The sequence below is a fragment of the Vombatus ursinus genome, unplaced genomic scaffold, assembly GCF_900497805.2.
Source record: "Vombatus ursinus unplaced genomic scaffold, bare-nosed wombat genome assembly UNPS02015397.1, whole genome shotgun sequence".
NCBI classification, from domain to species: Eukaryota; Metazoa; Chordata; class Mammalia; order Diprotodontia; family Vombatidae; genus Vombatus; species Vombatus ursinus.
The window spans coordinates 719,908-738,536 of record NW_020955175.1 but is presented as its reverse complement, the minus strand read 5'-3'; the positions used below and the strand labels follow the sequence as shown (position 1 = coordinate 738,536).

General features: G+C 35.2%; 1 protein-coding gene across 1 annotated transcript; it reads left to right on the top strand.

The window, feature by feature from the left end:
- The first annotated feature begins 14,870 nt into the window (after nucleotides 1-14,870).
- LOC114032079 (olfactory receptor 51A7-like) lies at nucleotides 14,871-15,806 on the top strand. The gene has a single exon (XM_027847280.1). The coding sequence runs from the start codon at nucleotides 14,871-14,873 to the stop codon at nucleotides 15,804-15,806; it is 936 nt and encodes a 311-aa protein (XP_027703081.1).
- The last annotated feature ends 2,823 nt before the right edge of the window (nucleotides 15,807-18,629 follow it).

Sequence of the window (18,629 nt, the reverse complement as noted above, 5' to 3'; positions counted from 1 at the left end):
GAATATTGCAAAACCCAAAAGAATGGCCTTGACCTCAAAAGAATGGACATGACTCAGTGGTGTGATACAGCCAGTTCTAACCAGTCTGTGAGAATTCACTGTTAAATTTTCAGGGAGAATTTGCACTTCAGAAATCATCAATGGCTATAAATTAGGGCCACAGATTAGACATTTGTTTATTGTTTATTAAGAAAGTGTTAATTATTCAAAGCAAACCTAAAGATACGCGTGTGTCATTTCTCCCCTGGAAGAGTCTAGCTGTTAAACATTTACCACCACACTCTTACATTGCTCAATAAATATTACTTAAGGTCAGCAGGAATGTATAGAAGGTTCAGAGAATGAAGTCATTACCAGCATGGAAGTCTGGTGACTGTAATGTAACAACAAGAACAACAACATTTATAAAGGGCTTTGAGGCTCACAAAGTGATTTCTATCCATTATTTCATTTGAGCCTCACAACATTCTGAATGTGAGAAATCATCTCTATCCATTCCTTCTTAGACTTTGAGGACTACCGGTGTGATCATACCATATATTATCGTAAGTTTTCAATGTTGATCAGTTTTAATGTTTTATTTTCCTCTCCTTTTTATTTTTCTCTTTTTCTTTCTTTGAAAACAATGTCATTATTAAAAAAAGATGGTTCTCTGGAAAGGGGAAAGGAGAATTATAATAGGTAAATAAATCCAAGCAATGTAAAAGCAAAAAAAAATCAATTAACCTTTTAAAAAAAAGAAAAAAATAGCATCCAGCCTATTGACTATAAGCCTACAGTTAGATTATTTGTTTGTTTATTAGTTTTTCCTTACATCTCTGAAATTTTAGAACTTTTGTTCTTCCAAATTAATCTTGCATTTTTTCTTAATTCTGTGAGATGGAATTAATTCCATAAGGACTGATTTGACTAGAATAGCAGCACAACATTTGTAAATTAATTTATTTAACATCTTAATTTTTAGTTTATAGATATGACTCAACCATAAATTCAATTCAATTAAAAAACAATTAAATTAGTGTCTTATATGTTCCAGGTTCCATTATTAGGTGCCTACTATGTTCCAGGTACTGTGTCAGACATTGGAAATACACAGATGAAAACAAAGCAATCCCTTCCATCAAGGAGCTTATGTTACCAGAGTGGGGGAAACAATAAGTACATAGAAAATTAAATATACAATATATGTGGTACAGGTCATTGAGGACTGTAGTCAATTTGACAAATAGGCCTAATGAACCTGAAGAAATAAGAGGTTATAGACCTTGCTATAGACTTCTAAAAGGTACTTTCCATTTTATTGAACACTGACAACTTACTGATTAGGCTTCAGAGACTGGGACAGCCTGCTGATGACGTGTTCATAGATCTAGAACTAAAAGTGACCTTAGAGGAGCCACAAGGAAGAAAAAACAAAACAAAACAGAAGAAAAAATAGAAAATAGTCTGAATCAGATTAAAATGTACTTGGAAAATACTTTAGAAGTCATCAATTTTAACCCTTGCCCTTTTTACAGATGAGACACAGAGAGGTTAATTGACTTGCCAAGTGTCACACAACTACTAAGTGTCTGGGACAAGATTTGAACCTAGGTATTCCTATCTTTAAGTTCAGTACCCTTTTCATTCCATCCATGTTGACTCTATCTTCTGCTCCTCTTTGTTATTTCAGTCATGCCTGGATATGAGATGATGAGACTTTGACAGTTAGAGAGCAAGTGACATGAAGCTCTCTTCACAGATGAAATCTAAGAGAGAGTCATATTTGGGCCTGGCTTCAAAGTGCAGGGCCTGGGTTTAGGCATAAAGGATATCCCTGAAGCTACAAATATACCTATATGTGTCTATCCCCAGTGCCAGAGCCAACTGCAATGTTGGATATTTCCCATAAGACATTTACCCATGGAAGAGAGCTCCTTGTATACAAATAATGTTTGAGCTACAGGTACCACTTATCCCAGGGTCCAAGCCATGGAGTAGGAAGAAATGAGACATAAATATTCAGCCAGTCTTGTAGTAAAGCAAAGAGAGTTAGTAGAACCAATAGACTGATCTCGCATCCCCTTCACCTGAACTCCCAGGCACAGAGGCTGTGACCAAGTAAGTACCAAAGCAAAGAAATCCTCGCTACATGTAGCTCTAATTCACAGAGATGAGTTCTCAGGCACAGAAGTACCAGATCTAGTACAAGGGTTGGTTGAACTCAGGGTGAGATTGAGAATGCTTATGTATATGAAGGAAGAAATTACACGCATATATGTATATATTTATATGTATATGTATATGCATATATATAGTGGGGTTATTAATTGTGTGTGTGTGTATAATATGGAAAACACCAGGTTCAAGATAGAAGAGTAATAGCATCAACAAATGGCAACTATTCACAATTATGTTTATGTATATCATGCATTTCTCCTAATTTTTAAGAGCCTTTCACCTATAAATTGCAGGACATTGATGATCGGCATTATTGGAGGGATTTTCCTCACTGGAGAGTACAAAATCACAGATCCAGTCCAAATATCTTTATCTATGTCATAAATACATATATGTATGCATATACATATGTATATATGTATGTGTGTGTGTGTATAATCTTCTACACATATTAATCTATCCATCCAGATAAAGAAGTAGTAAGTACTAGGCTCAGAAGCAGGAGATACTTGGTCAAAATCTTGCTTTTAAGATTTACTATCTTACAAGAGTCACTTGACAAGTCACTTAATCTCTGTCAGGCAAATCCTTTGAGGTTACTTATTCCACTGGTAAAAGTATTTCCTACACTAGAAGATACATCAGGTATCCTTATATTCCAAGGATGGATATTTTCATCATTGTGGAAATTCCCTCCATCAGTTCAATAGGTAAAAGCTTTGTAACTTAGCATGGTCTTTGGGAACTATTGTTGCTGAAAAAGTCATTGTCATGTGACCAATTTATTGATGAAGCTCCCCACACTTAGGTAGTGGAAGAGTGTTGATGTTATGACTTACATTTATATAGCTCTTTATGGTTACAAAAATTACTGCCTAATTTATGAAGTACAAGAAGCATGAGTAGTATTCTCTTCAATTTTAGATGAGAAGACCAAGGATCAGAAGAATGTGACTTGTCTACCATTATATAGAAAGCAAATAGTAAAGCAAGGAATGGAGTCTTGACTCCCAGACCAAAACTTTAATGAACCTCACTTCTTTAAATTAAAACAAACAAACCCTTTTAGTACTAACTTTTCTTATTGACCAACTCTATTTCAAATCCCTGCTAAAGGTCCTATCTAGCTGTAAATTTCTGTATTCTAGAAAATGTTAACAAAACAAAAATTCATAATTCTCTATGTATATTATTCACCATCATTCCCTATTAAGGGAAAATAAGCATCATCATGGGAATATAGGCTCCATCTGTTTTCAAGAGTAAAGTAGATGATGGACCAGAGCCCTCTGTTGTCCTGGTACTTTTTGGAAGTGGCCCGAGCATGTTCTGGCCCACTGGAAGTTCCATCCAGAGCTCAGAGCTCTGAGTTCCATCACACTTGCTACATGCGTAGCTCATATTAAATTGGAATATTTCTCATCAGTGTAGAACCTTGCCTTTTTGTTAATCAGTTTCACCTACGCCCAGATGCCTGATACCAATGTTTATACTGAACTTTTGAATGTTGTAAAAGAGTCGTTTTCAACCTCATGCATTTAACAATGCACACACCACACACACACACACACACACACACACACACACACACACCCCCCTGTCTCTGGATGGATTAGTTAGGAATCAGACATTAATGTACTTCATTACCTCATTGGATTTCAGGTACCATATCTGTAAATGGAGGGAATTACAATAGGTTACTTTTAATGACCTTTCCAGATTTAACCGTCTATGACTCTGAAGAGGTCACAGATTCAAATCCCTTTCCTTCCACATGCTATATTGGTGATTTCCTCCCCCTCTTTGTCCCCATGTATATGATAAATTATGCATCCAAGACCTCTTTTTTTCCCACCATCTGATCCCCTCCACTCAACTCTTCTTTTTCTGAATTTAAATCCAGCATCAGGTACTTACTAGCTGTGCCACCCTGGGCAACTCACTTTAACCTCTATTTGGCTCAGTTTTCTCATCTATAAAATGAGGTTCATAATAGTCCCTACCTCCCAGGGCTGTTGCAAGGATCAAATGAGATAATGGTTCTAAAACACTGAACACAGTGCCTGGAATATAGTAATGACTATATAAAAGTTAACTATTGTTATTAATTCTTAATATTATCCTTATTATTATCATTCTTTGCCTCTGTAGAGCATGAACTCTGGTTCCCCTTCTCTAAAGACCTCTGGGGTCATAGAGTTTCCCCACAACTGACCCAATATCCTCATTCCTTTTCTTGATCCTCATTCAAATGGAAAAAAACAATTACTAAAGACTTACTATGTGTCAGGCACCACGCTAAGTGCTTGGAATAAAAAGGTAGGCTAACTTGTACCTATTCTCAAGGAGAACACAATCTAACTGGGGGGACAACATGCATAGAACTACATATGGGATCAGGCTTTATGAGCAGTACTGTTTCCAATTTTGATTGATATATTTTTGGAAGAACTTTGGCTGATGGAATGCAACCATGAAATCAAAATAATCTGGCTTGAATTCTGTTTCTGATACTTCTCCTGACCTTGAACGACTCTAAGCCCAAGTTTCCTCATCTATAAGATGACAGATTTAAACCATATAACTGAGATATGCTGCATACCCCAGTCTATGATCTTACAACATTAAGAATTAGTAAACAAGGCACCTTTGCTGAAAATATGGAAAAGAATCCCTTTTTACTCTTGCTCAGACTATATAAAGACTATTATCAAGGATGTCACAAAAATTTAGTGAAGCTGAGTAAAATTTATTAATCCTTAAAACTTCACTAAGACTTTTTGAACAGTCTATATTCAGTTCATATTTTTAAAAATCTACTTTAGTGGTACTTTTCTTTCTTTATATCATAATCATCTATCCCCTGCAGATTAACATTTTCCTTATAACAAAGGAAAATAAATAAGCAAAAATACCCAATGCAGAGACTATTTCTACAAAGAATGCAATATTCTGTCCTATTAACAACATCCCCTACTCCCACCCAACCTCTACCAGGAGAGAGGACTCTTCTATGATCTCTTCTCCAATATTTTCATTGACTCTTTCATGACTAAGAGTTAAACTTATTTTTTTAATGATCTTTTCATTCACATTGTTTCTGTCATTATTTATGCTGTTCTCTTTGCCTTACACATTTACATATATATTTGGTCATATGAATACTCTCTCTGAATACCTAATATTTGCACATTTTGAATTATTTGTTTTTGAATAATAATATTCTATTAAATACTAAAATTCTATTAAATGATAATATTCTATTAAATTTATATTCCATTAATTCCTCTATAAGAGTATTTCCTTTAAGACTGTTGAACAAAAATCTTGAAGTTATTTTCCTCTGCAAATAATGCTACTGTTTGATTTTAAATATGCCATTTGAATATATAATGGAAAGCTTTTTGATTGCTGGACTTTTTAGGCTTTCTAAAAGAAGGGTTGCATTATTTCAAAGGATTTCCTGGTTTATATTTAAATAATCATGTGATTTTTACTTATGTAATACATTTTTCAGTTTCCAATTTTGAACTACCATTGCATATATTGTGTTAATATAGCTTCATCACAGAAAATTTTCTCAATGTATTTTAGCAGTCTCCTTAAGAAGATTTTATTATAAAATTTCACATTAATATTTTTTAATGAGATTATTTGTTTTTGCCTGAGTGGTATCTTCCTGGTTTGAGTATTAGAACTATCTTCCTCTTAGAAAAGGAGTTTGGGGGCAGCTAGGTGGCGCAGTGGATAGAGCACTGGCCCTGGATTCAGGAGGATCTGAGTTCAAATCCGGTCTCAGACTAAACACTTGACGCTAACTAGCTGTGTGACCCTGGGCAAGTCACTTAACTTCATTGCCTAACCAATAAAAATAAAAAAAACAAACAAAAAGAAAAGGAGTTTGATAGAAGATGTTCTCTCTCTCTTTTTGAGAACATTTTTGTAACATATAGTTTAGTTTAATTGTTTTAAATATTTGATGTGATAATTTGTAAATATATCTATCTTTTCTTTCTCACTATTTGGATTGATATGTGGTTCAGTCTTTTTTCTGCAGTTGTTAGGGTTACCATTTCATATACATACATGCACACCACACACCACACGCACACACACACACACAAAAACACAGACACGCACATTTCTCCTTAATTATCAGTTTTGTTGACACATAATTTTTGTAGCAATTGCAGAAAATTCTTTATTTCCTCTCCTTTGTGAATTTGTCTTTTCTATTTCTTATTCTGACAATTTTATTTCTATGTCTTTTTTTCTGATCAACTTAGTTAAATGACTGCTTTGGTAGCATCAATAATGAAGAAAAGAATAAAACAAGTACTTATTTTTATTTATTAGTTTGATAGCCCTTTATTTGTAAAGTCCTTTATTATTGCTCTAAAAAACCAACAATTTCTATTTTACTGGTTTTAGTATTGCTAATTTATTTGTTCCCTAGTCTTTTAAATTCCATGCTTTGTTCATTGAGATTTTCTTTTCCATTTTGATATATTCTCAGTGATATAAATTTTCTAATGACTACACTAGCTGTAACCACTAAGTTTTGAAACATTATTTCATTTTGTTGCACCTAATATAATTGTTTTTTTATGATATATATACTTTTTTACTAAATCATTATAAGCGTGGTATAAACTATGCTCCATTTAAGTCTCTATCTTTTGTTCGTATTTCTATTGTCTATTAAGATTTTTTTGTGGTGCATGTAGAATGTGCTTATTATAACTCATGTTTTTTTATTCCTTTATATGTTAGCATATAATCAACTTCTTCTTAGCTGTGAAATTTTACAAAGTATGTCAGAAATCATCATAGGTCTGATAAAAGTAGTTTATTCAACAATTTGTTCAGATCTTTATTTCTTTCTTGTTTATTAGATTTATTCAAAGATACCCACGTTTTGGATTAGATCATTGAGAGGGATTTAAAAGACTCCCGTTTTCATTGTTTCATTGTCAATGTCACCTTAGTTTTTCTTTAAGAACTTACCTCCTGTACTATTTGGTGCATAAACATTAGATATTGCTCTCGCTCTCACTGTTGATTTTTATTGTCTATGGTACCTTTTAACATAATGTAGCTTCCCTGTTTCTTCACTTTGTCAGTTTCTATTATTGTTTTACCTGATGTCAAAATAGAAACTCCTACTTTCCTAGATTGCCCTGAAGAAGAGTATTTTTTCTATTAATTTATCTTAATGCAGTGTAATCCTGTATGTTTTATATAGATATTTAAAAATTCAACAAATTTTAGGTAATTTTCTCTTATTCATTCCCCTATTAAAATTGTAGAATTTAATTCATCTACATCCAGGGTTATAAGCATTAGGTTTTGTTATATTTAGTGGCTACTATATATAAATGTGTGAGTATATCTAACAAATTTATTTCCTCTTTACAGTCAGCAGTTAATCAGTGTTTTGTTTATATTTATATGAACTCCATTTCCTCCTGCACTCCTATTAGTACTTCCCTCCTATTTCTTATATTATTAATTTAGTATGACAGTGTGAAAATGACTCATAGCAAATCTCTCACTCTGTCATCTTCCCAGGATCATAGGCATCATTTTTTAGGAAAGATATTGACAAGATATAGATAATCCAAAAATCTTGAAGGCGGTGGTATCCAAGCCACATAAGGATCAGGTGATGGAAATAGAACTGTTTGGGAAGACAGCCTAAGGAAGAAATGACTTCCAGGATACAGATAAGTTATTATAGTTCCTTCTATTCAAGCAGACATTCCTTCCCAATCCTCTTATGTCCTCCTAGACCTATGTATTCTATTCAGTGGAAATAGGGGGCTGGAGAACAAATAAACAGAAGTGAAGATGACAGAGTTGACATTAATGGGCATTTTGGAAGGGACAGAGACCCAAAAATGTGGACTGGGCACTCTTGTATATTATAGTTCTATCCCATTTAAAAAAGAAAACACACACACATATTTATGTATATTTGGTTATTTGGTATGGATAGGACCTTATCCTCTTTCTTTGATTTCTTGGGATATAGACCTTGTAGCTATCAAGAGGTCCAAAGTTACACACAGTTTGACAACTTTTAGGGCATAGTTCAAAATTACTTTCCAAAATGAAGTGATCATTTCAGAGCTACACCAACAAAACACTGATGTTCCTGATTGCGTTTCGATAACTGATGATGAAGAATTCTACCAACATCCAACCAATAAGTGATGACCTATTTAAATATTTATTCAGAATAAGATACAATTTTGGACATGGCCAATATGGGAATTTGTTTGGCTTGATTATGTTTGTTGGTAATGAGTTTTGTTTTATTTTATTTTTTTTTGGGCTCAGAGTGAGAATGGAATAGATGTGGGAAGGGTAGAAAGTAAATGCTCATTAATTGAAAAAATATGGTGTGGGCTGCTTGGAGAAATGTTTAGCAGTAGTCATTCAGACAAATAATCATTTATTAAACACTTTCTACATGTCAGGCACTGGGCTAAGTGCTGGGGATACCAAGAAAGGCGAAATATTGTCTCTGACCTTAAGGAGCTCACAATCTAATGGGGGAGATAACACAAAAACAACTATGTATAAACTAGCTATACATGTGATAAAATTGGAAATAATCGTAAAGGGATGGCACTAGAATTAAGGGAGATCAGGACAAACTTATCATACAAGATAGGAGTTTATTTGGGCCTTGATGTATACCAGGAAAGCCAGTAGGTGGAGATGAGAGACTATTCCAAGCATGGGAGTAGCTAGTAAAAATGTGTAGTCTGGACATGGAGTATTTTGTTCAAGGAGCAGCAAGGAAGACAGTGTCAGTGGTACATAGAGCACATGGAGGGGAGTAAAGTATAAAAAAGACCAGAAAAATAAAGAGGAGACATATTGTGAAAGTTTTTGAATGCCAAACAGGATTTTATATTTGATCCTAGCGGGAATAGAGAGTCACTGGATTTTATTGAATTGTGAGTGTGTGTGTGTGTGTGTGTGTGTGTATGTGAAGATATGTGCTTTAGTAAGATTAATTTGATGGCTGAATGGAGGATGGACTATAGCTGGGGAGAGACTTAAAACAGGGTGATCAGTCAGCAGGATAGTGCAATACTATTAAGTGTGAGAAGAAGGGCCTGCACCAGGGTGCTTGCAGTATCAGAGAAAAGGGGGCATATAATATCCAAGATAATGGTTGGGAATAATAACACCATGTTGTATCAGCCTGAGAAAGTTTGCTAAAGAGGGTTCATTTGGCCCATTAGAGGACTTGCTATTTCTCTTGATTATCCAAATATTGGAGGCTGTGACTGCTGAGAACCTGGAGTAACACCAGCGGGATATGCTAGAGTCCAGATGGAGGTAAAAATGAAGATACCACAACAGTGTGAAAAGGATAATGTCTATACATGGCAAGGTCTTTTCCCATTCTTTCCTTTGCTTTCTTCCTCTAAAATGATATCTCAATGTCTGAGATAGAATGAGCTTTGAATGAGAGTAGGATATCAGAGTAATCAGAGGCTATCCACATAGTGAGGATCACCATTGTCTTGGTTCAGAGTCTAATGAGGATTTTTAACTACTTTGAATATTGGTCTCATATGGATAAAGAAATAGGAGGGACTTTTTAATCCCATGTATTCCTTTAAGACATGAACCAGAAACAGGCAAGTAAATATACCTCTCCCTTTTCTATTTAGATAAATCCTGGGTATATGGTCTATTTGAAGATCCTTGAGGATAGATACATAATGTAGGGAGTATAAATACTCTTTTCTTTTGAATTTAATTTCAATTTATTAAAACTATAACTATATAATATATAACAAGATATAAATAAGCATATTATTAAATCAATTGATATATTATAGATTTATATTATTTAAATTCCTTTTTCTACAACTAAACTCTATCACTATTTTCAAAATTTCAATTTTGAATTGAATTTATAAATTCAATATTGAAATTATAAAAATTGAAATTATATTTCAAGAGTCCTTCCCAGAAAATATATGAAGAAAGAAAAATTCCCCTTCTCTTGACTCTTTATTTGGCATAATTCCAGAAATACTTTGATAGCAAAAAGGCAAGGGAAAGATAAGTTAAAGGATTAAGCACTGCCAAAGAAGAGACATAAATATCCCTTCTTGTTGACTCCATTATGGTTTACTTTGAAAACCAGAGAATGAGAAAAGAAGCTATTTGAGATAATCAATAACTCTTTTAACAATAAATTGAACAAATTGAAAAAAGTAATGATAACATTTTGTGTTTTGTTTTACTCATTTATCATGTGTCTGACTCTTTGTGACCCATTTGGGGTTCTCTTGGCAAAGATACTAGAGTGGTTTGCCATTTCCTTTTCCAACTCATTTTACAGATGAGGAACTAAGACAAAAAGATTAAGTGACTTGTCCAAGGTCACACATCTGAGGCCAGATTAGAACTCAGGTCTTCCTGTCTCCAGGCCTAGCACTCTATCTACTATGCCACCTAGCTGCCCAATAGTAAAATAATAGTGAAATAAAAGGATACAAAATAAACACAAATTATTACCATTTCTATATATCAATGACAAATTCCAAAGATAAATAATAAAAAAGGAAAAATGTTAAAAAAAACATTATAACATATCTTAGAATAAATCAGGTTCTAGGGTAATCTCATTTATATAATACAATTCTAAAATGAATTAAAGAAATAAAGAATAATTTAAATAAATTGAGAGATATTCATTGCTAACTGATGGCTACAATAATATAATAAAATAATAATATTACCTAAAATAATTTAAATATTTCTTGACAAAGTCAAGTTAAGTCTATAACCATTTATTAAATACTTACTATATGTGAGACACTGTGCTAAATGTTTAGGATATACAAAAATGGCAAAAACATTTTTTTTCCCTCAAGGAGCTCATAATCTCATGTTGGAGACAATAGACAAGCAACTATATACAAATAAAATATACCTATGTCTATATCTATCCATCTATCTATCTATCTACCTACCTATAAATTTGAGATAATCTCAAAGGAAAGGCACTAACATTAAGCTAGCCCAGACTTCTTTCAGAAGGTGGGATTTTCAACTGATATTTCCAGGAAACCAGGGCAGTTGGGAGGTAGAGACAAAGATGAAGAATATTGCAGGTATAAGGGACAACTAATTAAAAAGCATAGTTAGAGCCACAAATCAGATGTCTTGTGTGAGAAGGTCAATGTCACTTGATCACAGAGTACATGGAGATTAGTATAATGTAAGGAGACTGGAATGGTAGGAAGGGCTTTGAATACCACCCAGAGGTTTTTATATTTGATCCCAGCACTAAAGGGAGATCACTGAATATTATTAAATGGGGATAGGGCAGAGATAGTGCTCCATGGTTAGACTAGTGTTTTAGGAAGATCACTTGGATAGCTGAGTAGAAGGTGGACTGGGATGAGAGGTCCTTGTGGAAGAAAAGATCAACCAGAAAGCTATTGCAAGAGTCTAGGCATGAAGTAATGGAATCCTGCACCAGAGGGCTAGCAGTGTCAGATGACAGAAAACAACATGTACAAGAAAGGTTGTAGACACTTTGCAATTCTTGGCCATAGAATAATATAGGGAAGATGAGGAAGAGTGAGAAAATGAGGATGACATCTAGGTTTTGAGCATGAGCGATTGGAGGATAACAGTGCCTTCTACAGAAATAGAGAAGGGATGAAAAGGGAAAGGTTTTAGAGAAAAGGAAATGAGCTCAGTTTTGGACATGTTGAGTTTAAAAGTTGCATGGGACATCCAGTTTGAGATATTCAACAAGTGGTTGGAGATGCAGGAGTAGAGGTTAAGAAAGAGTTTAGGGCTGGGCAAATACATTAAGAATTATGGGCTTAGAGATGATAATTAAATTCATAGGTGCTGATGAGATCACTAAACATAACAGTATAAAAAGAGAAGAGGATCTAGGACAGAGCTTTAGGAGACACCTAGAGTTATCAGGATAAAGATCTGGCAATGGAGACCAAGGAAGAGAGGTCAGAAATATGGAAGAACAGTGGAGAGCAGTGTCAAGAAAACGTAGACAGAAGAGAGTATCAAGGAGAAGAGAATGATCAATAGCTCCTCGGTTGCTTTCATTTGCCATCCTCTCTCATCCTCCTCTAATCATCTCTCCATGCAATAGTAGTGTGCTTTGTTTCAAGCCCGACTTTGCTCATCACTCCGCAGGGGGTACTATTTATTCTCCTTAACATAGCATGACCTAGGCCTCTCTATATTCTTGGCACTTATTTAGTATCTAAAGAATGGTCTTTTATGAAGTGGTCTTTTGCTTTTCATTTCAATTAGGGGGAAAACTTACTGGTAACATCACTCCTACCCCCAGAAAATTCTCACATCACCAACCTTTTTTCTTCAGTAGAGCATAATGCTTCAGTATTATCACTGTGTTTCCACTCACATTTTTTCTCCTGGGATCATCATGAAAGTGGATTCTATGTCACATCTCCAGTGAGAGTACCCAGGTCCTTTCTTATTATTAATGAATATTATTGTGTTATTATTGAAAATGGAACTTTCTCACGCACCCTTTAGCTAAATGAACATGAAAAGATTGTTAGAGAATATTCGCTTGTAGGAAGAGATCCTTTGAGAGTAAGGTATTTGAGAAAGCATAAGGAAGTCAATGGAGATGGAAATCTTATACAGAACAGAATGATTATTCATAATCCCAATCTCTGTGTGTCATTTTGACTCTGCAATTGGTATGTGGATTAGAAGAATTCCTTAAACTGGAAGTATAAACAGGGTAGGATGTTTCAAATAAAAAAGCTCTATCAATGTCTGACAGTTAGTAGGAGCTAGAATAGATACTATTAGTGACCTTTAAATAGCCATATAGATATTAATGAGATCAATATTTTTCAACCCAGATGATTCTCTCCCCCTCCTCTATCTTAGCTATCCCCACACATTGGGAAATAGTTAGGGGATCTCTCAATCCTTTGAGGAATCTTAAGCCACTATCAGTGTTATTTGCTATTCACGACACCAGAAAAATAAAATTAATAGCACATAAATACTTAATGCTTTATACTTTCCAAAGTGCTTTTCCTCACATCTACTCTGAGAGAAAGACTGGGTAAATATTACTATCTATCTATCTGTCTATCTGTCTGTCTGTTTGTCTAGCTACACACACATACACACATAAATACATATATATGTATGTACACACACAATTGTGGCTATTAAAAGTAATATACTTTGCTCCATGTTATGTGGCAAGTAAGAGAAAGAGCTAAAATTCTGTGTTTTTTTGGGCACAATTCTCTCTACCACACTATGTGTGCCATCAAGAGGAGAATTTAGAAGTTTCTAGAAGTTAAAGAAATAGTCATTTGAATAAAATGGAGCAAAGAAATGATATTTCAGAAATCTTTTTGAAAGAGACTGAAATGTTCTTGGATTATCACTCAATATGTTTAATACTTTGAAAGCTAGCTCCTCACTTGGCCTTTGTAAGGTCGACTCCCTCCAGGACCCCATCTTCTCTTTATCAATAAGCCCCCATCAGACAAGAAAAAGGGAACATGGGTCCTGATAGAAGCTCAGAATCTAACGGGGAATTCCAGAAATATATATTTATATTTTAAAATATCCTACTTCTAATGGGGAGCTTAGTACATGTTATACAGAGGTGTCAAACTTGGTTGTATAGAAACCAGATTAACGTGCAATTGGCAAAAGTTGAAAAGTTTAACAAAATAAATAAAAACACAATACAAGAGATAATGTTAATTTGTGATTTTCTATGTTAATTTGTGGGCTGCAAGGGTCTGTTTTTATTGGAATTTGATACTATTGGCATTAATGGATAGAGAGTTGGCCTTGAAGCCAGGAAGACCTGTGTTTAATTCTAGTCTCTGACACATTGTCTGTGGGACCAGGTAAATCACTTGGCTTCAAAATGCTCTATGCAACTCTGTAAGACTATAAGTTTCATAGAAGATGCTGAACTTCATTGGAAGAGTGAATTTTTTCATCATGAAATTTCCTATACCAATAAATGTCACAGGTTCAGTTACCTAACCTTATCCTACTTCACAGGAGAAGATACACACACACACACACACACACACACACACATTCAGTCATTTCAGTTGTGTCCAACTTTGTGGGTTTTCTTGCTAAAGACACTGGAGTGGTTTGCCATTTCCTTCTGCAGCTCATTTTACCCATGAGTTAATTGGGGCAAATAGGGTTGAGTGACTTGCCCAGGGTCACAAAGCTAGTAAGTGTCTGAGGTCAGATTTGCATGCAGAAAGATGAGTCTTTCTGATTCCTGAATTAACACTCTAGTCATTCTACCACCTAGCTGCCCAATACAAACACATATACATATACATATACATATACATGTACATGTACATGTACACGTACATATATGTATACATACACATATACATACAGACCACATACACGCACATATACTCATATTCCTTAATGATTATATATCTATATAGATATTCCTTAACATATTTCTCTCTCTTCCTTAACTCATATTTAACATATGTATGTGTCTGTATGTGTGTATATTTCCCAGTAAAAGTGACTATTTTACTAATTTTACTTTGACATGAAAATATTCCCAAAAGACATTAGAGCAAATAGTCATTTCTATGAATATCATTTCAGATTCTGGAGCATATCTTACCATCCTTGCCATCATGTCAACTTTGAATATCTCTGAAGGCATGGTCTCCACTTTTCTCCTTGTTGGAATCCCAGGACTGGAGCATATTCACATCTGGATAGCCATCCCCATATGCCTCATGTACATCACTGCTGCTCTTGGCAACTGTACTATCCTCTTCATCATCAAGACAGAACCTTCACTTCATGAGCCCATGTACTATTTCCTATCAATGCTGGCCATCTCTGACATGGGCCTGTCCTTCTCTTCTTTACCCACCATGCTAAGGGTCTTTTTGTTCAATTCCCCTGGAATCTCCCCCAATGCCTGCTTTACTCAGGAGTTCTTTATTCATGGCTTCACTGATATGGAGTCCTCAGTGCTGCTGATCATGTCTTTTGATCATTTTTTAGCAATCCGCAATCCCCTAAGATACAGCTCCATTCTTACTAGTGTTAGAGTTACACAGTTAGGACTAGTGCTTGCTATTAAGAGTATGCTCTTAGTCCTTCCCCTCCCTTTCATTCTAAAGAGGCTGATCTATTGTAAGAAAAGACTTCTCTCTCACTCCTACTGTCTGCACCAGGATGTCATGAAACTGGCATGCTCTGACAATAGGATCAACTTTATCTATGGCTTTTTTGTTGCCCTTTGCATGATGTCTGACTTGGTGTTTATTGTGATTTCATACATGTTCATCTTAAAAACAGTAATGGGCATTGCATCCCATGGGGAACGTCTCAAGGCCCTCAGCACCTGCATCTCCCACATATGTGCTGTACTAATCTTCTATGTGCCCATCATCACCTTGGCTGCTATGCATCGCTTTGCCAAACATAAGTCTCCCTTGACAATGATCATCATTGCTGATGTCTTCCTGATGGTCCCCCCTTTAATGAACCCTATAGTATACTGTGTGAAGACACGGAAAATCCGTGAGAAGATTCTAGGAAGACTTGTATTGAAGTGAGAAAAAATGAAAGTCAAAACTGGGAAGTGTTTGATCGATGGATAAAGATCATGTTTCTCTATATTGGGGAGTGCAAATAAGGTCATCATCATCATTACCACCACCACCACATCTTTTAATCCTCAACTATATGATAATAATAATAGTTAGCATTTGTATATCATTTTGAGATTTACAAAGTACTTTATATACATTATCTCAATTGTTGCATCATAACTCTGTGAGGTAGATAAGATCTTTATGCCCATTTTACAGATGAGGAAACTGAGACTGAGAGGTTAAGTGACTTGTCCAAGGTCCCACAACTAATAGATGTCTGAAGCAGGATTGGAATTCAGTTCATTCTGAATCCCAATCTACCACTCTATCTCCTGAGCCACCTAGTTGCCTCTCTCAGCTAAAAAAGTCCAAAACCAGAAATGGACCCTGCCCTTAATGAGTTCTCACTATAAAAAGCAGAAGAATATTGACATAGGCCAAAAATAAACATAGTGATTAATGATACAAATAATGGTACAAATATCTCAATTCCCTACAGAATGAAGTTAAGCGCCGATAGATCACAGAAAACGATGAGTCAGTGGAAGGAGCTAGCTTAGCCAGAAAGAATGGAACATCTTAGGTTTACTGGTTATTCATACAACTCTCCTGTAAAAGGACTAGTCTGGCATTAAGTGAGAGGCATACCTGGTCCTCATACAGATATAGTTGCCTCTGTCCTTGTATTATAGAATTAACAAAACTTTTATTTCCATCACTGTCAAGAGCACCACCACCTCTCGACTTGCCCTGGTTTAAAACATTATTGTCATTTTTGGTTCCTAATTAACTCAGGTCATATAGTCAATCAATTGCCCAATCTTGTTGTTTCTTTCTTATTACCTTTGCAAAATTTCTTGAATCCCTTCGGATAATCCAAGGTCAGCATCTTATCATCTCCCACTTGTACAACTGCAAAATATCCTAATTGGTTTCCTTCATCTTACATCTACCCCTACTCCAATCTAGCCTCCTTACAACTGCCAAAATGATTTTTTTAAAAATCCAGACATAACCATGGCATTCCCCTTTTTTAAAAAAATTCAGGACAAAACAAAATATACAAACAAAAAAAAAGCCTTGTTGATTCTGCATTACCATTAGGATCATATATAAAAGCTTCTGTTTGCCATTTCCAGTAAAACTTTTCCCTCTGCTACTGATGTCATATGAGCAGCATGATGGTGGACTAGACCTTTTCTTTGATCCTCATGACCTCTAAGACCTTTCCAAAACAGAAAGTATTCACCAAAGATAAAGCAACTTTAACTGTCTCCATCATCTAGGATGGTTAGAGTCCAAAAGATGGTTAAAAAAACAGGAACTGATAATCACCCATCTTGAACTCACTCAGCATTACTTCCCCTCCTCCCATGATATTGGTAGCAATGCTACACTGAAAAAAAATTAAAAGACTTGACACAAACTTACATCAAAACCCATACTTACACTTCAGTCCCACCTCCCTTTTTCCAGTCCTGTGGAGACCCTGTCTTCAGGCTGTAGAAGTTGGCTCAGGCATCAACAAAGAGCTTGACCACAGCCCTTCATGAGCAAAAGCTTGTTGGGGACTGTAACTCAATGCTGCAAAGTTCCAAAATACTGTTGTAAGAGCAGAGAACTGAGGAACAGATGAAGTAGGACAGGTTAGCAGGATAGGACACCTCACAAATGAGTTGCTGTGCAACACTCCACTAAGCCTGAGGAAAATAGCACAATATCCAACTGGGGCCAGTCCAGACCAACCAAAAGCCACTTGGAGCAGAGACCTAGGCTGGTGAACTGTGATTTCCCCAGTGTGGGAGGAAGCTGAGATGCTTTGACATTGTAGCCCCCAAGAAAATCATGATCGGGGGGAAAGAGTGAGATAAAGAATGAAAGGAAAATAAAGGATGGAGGGGAGAGCAGGAGACCAAAATCACCAAAGACCTCATGAAGAAGAAAACTTAAAGACTTTGAACATAAAAATCAATAAGAAACACAATAACAATAGGAGGAAAATACATCTCCACATCTGGTAAATAAGTTCAGGAATTTATGAATAAATACTGAAAAATAAAGGAAAATGATTCAACACTTATGAGACAGAAGACCATTTGGAGTTTGAGGAGAATACAGAGCCACAGTACACTGTTCCTCAATGGTTTAAAAGAAAAAAATGAGAAATATAAGAACAGAACTTACATCCTGCATAGAAAAAAATAATGAGCAGAATAGAAAAAAAAACTTGAATCTGTAATGACAAACCTCAGCAAAGAAACAAAAAAAAATGATATATTGGAAATACAAATACACAGAAGTGAAAGACAACCTAAAAGAAGAGAAGCAAAAAGCAGAATAACATTAAATGAAACTATGTTCACTTTGCAACAAAATATTCTGATCTCAAAGATAGGATGTGTAAAGAAAACTTAATCTTTATAGGTCTTCCAGAGGAACAAGACAGTACAAAAAAGAATACCTTGAAACAGTAATAAAGGAAATAATAGAAGAAAAATGTCCAGAATTTCTGAACATAGAAACTGAAATTTCATTTGAAAGAATTCACAGATTGCCTCTAGAAAACAACAGCAGCAGCAGCAGCAAACTCCAAGACATATTGTGGTTAAATTTAACATTTTAACCCAGAAACAAGTTCCTTAAGCCATAGGGGAAAAAAGACCTTCAACTATAAAGGAAAGGACATTTGAAAACTATTCCTACACCCATTAGAAAAAGGAATAGGAAATGGGATAATATGTTTTGAAGAGCATTAAAGCTCAGGATGCTGCCTAGAGTGATCTA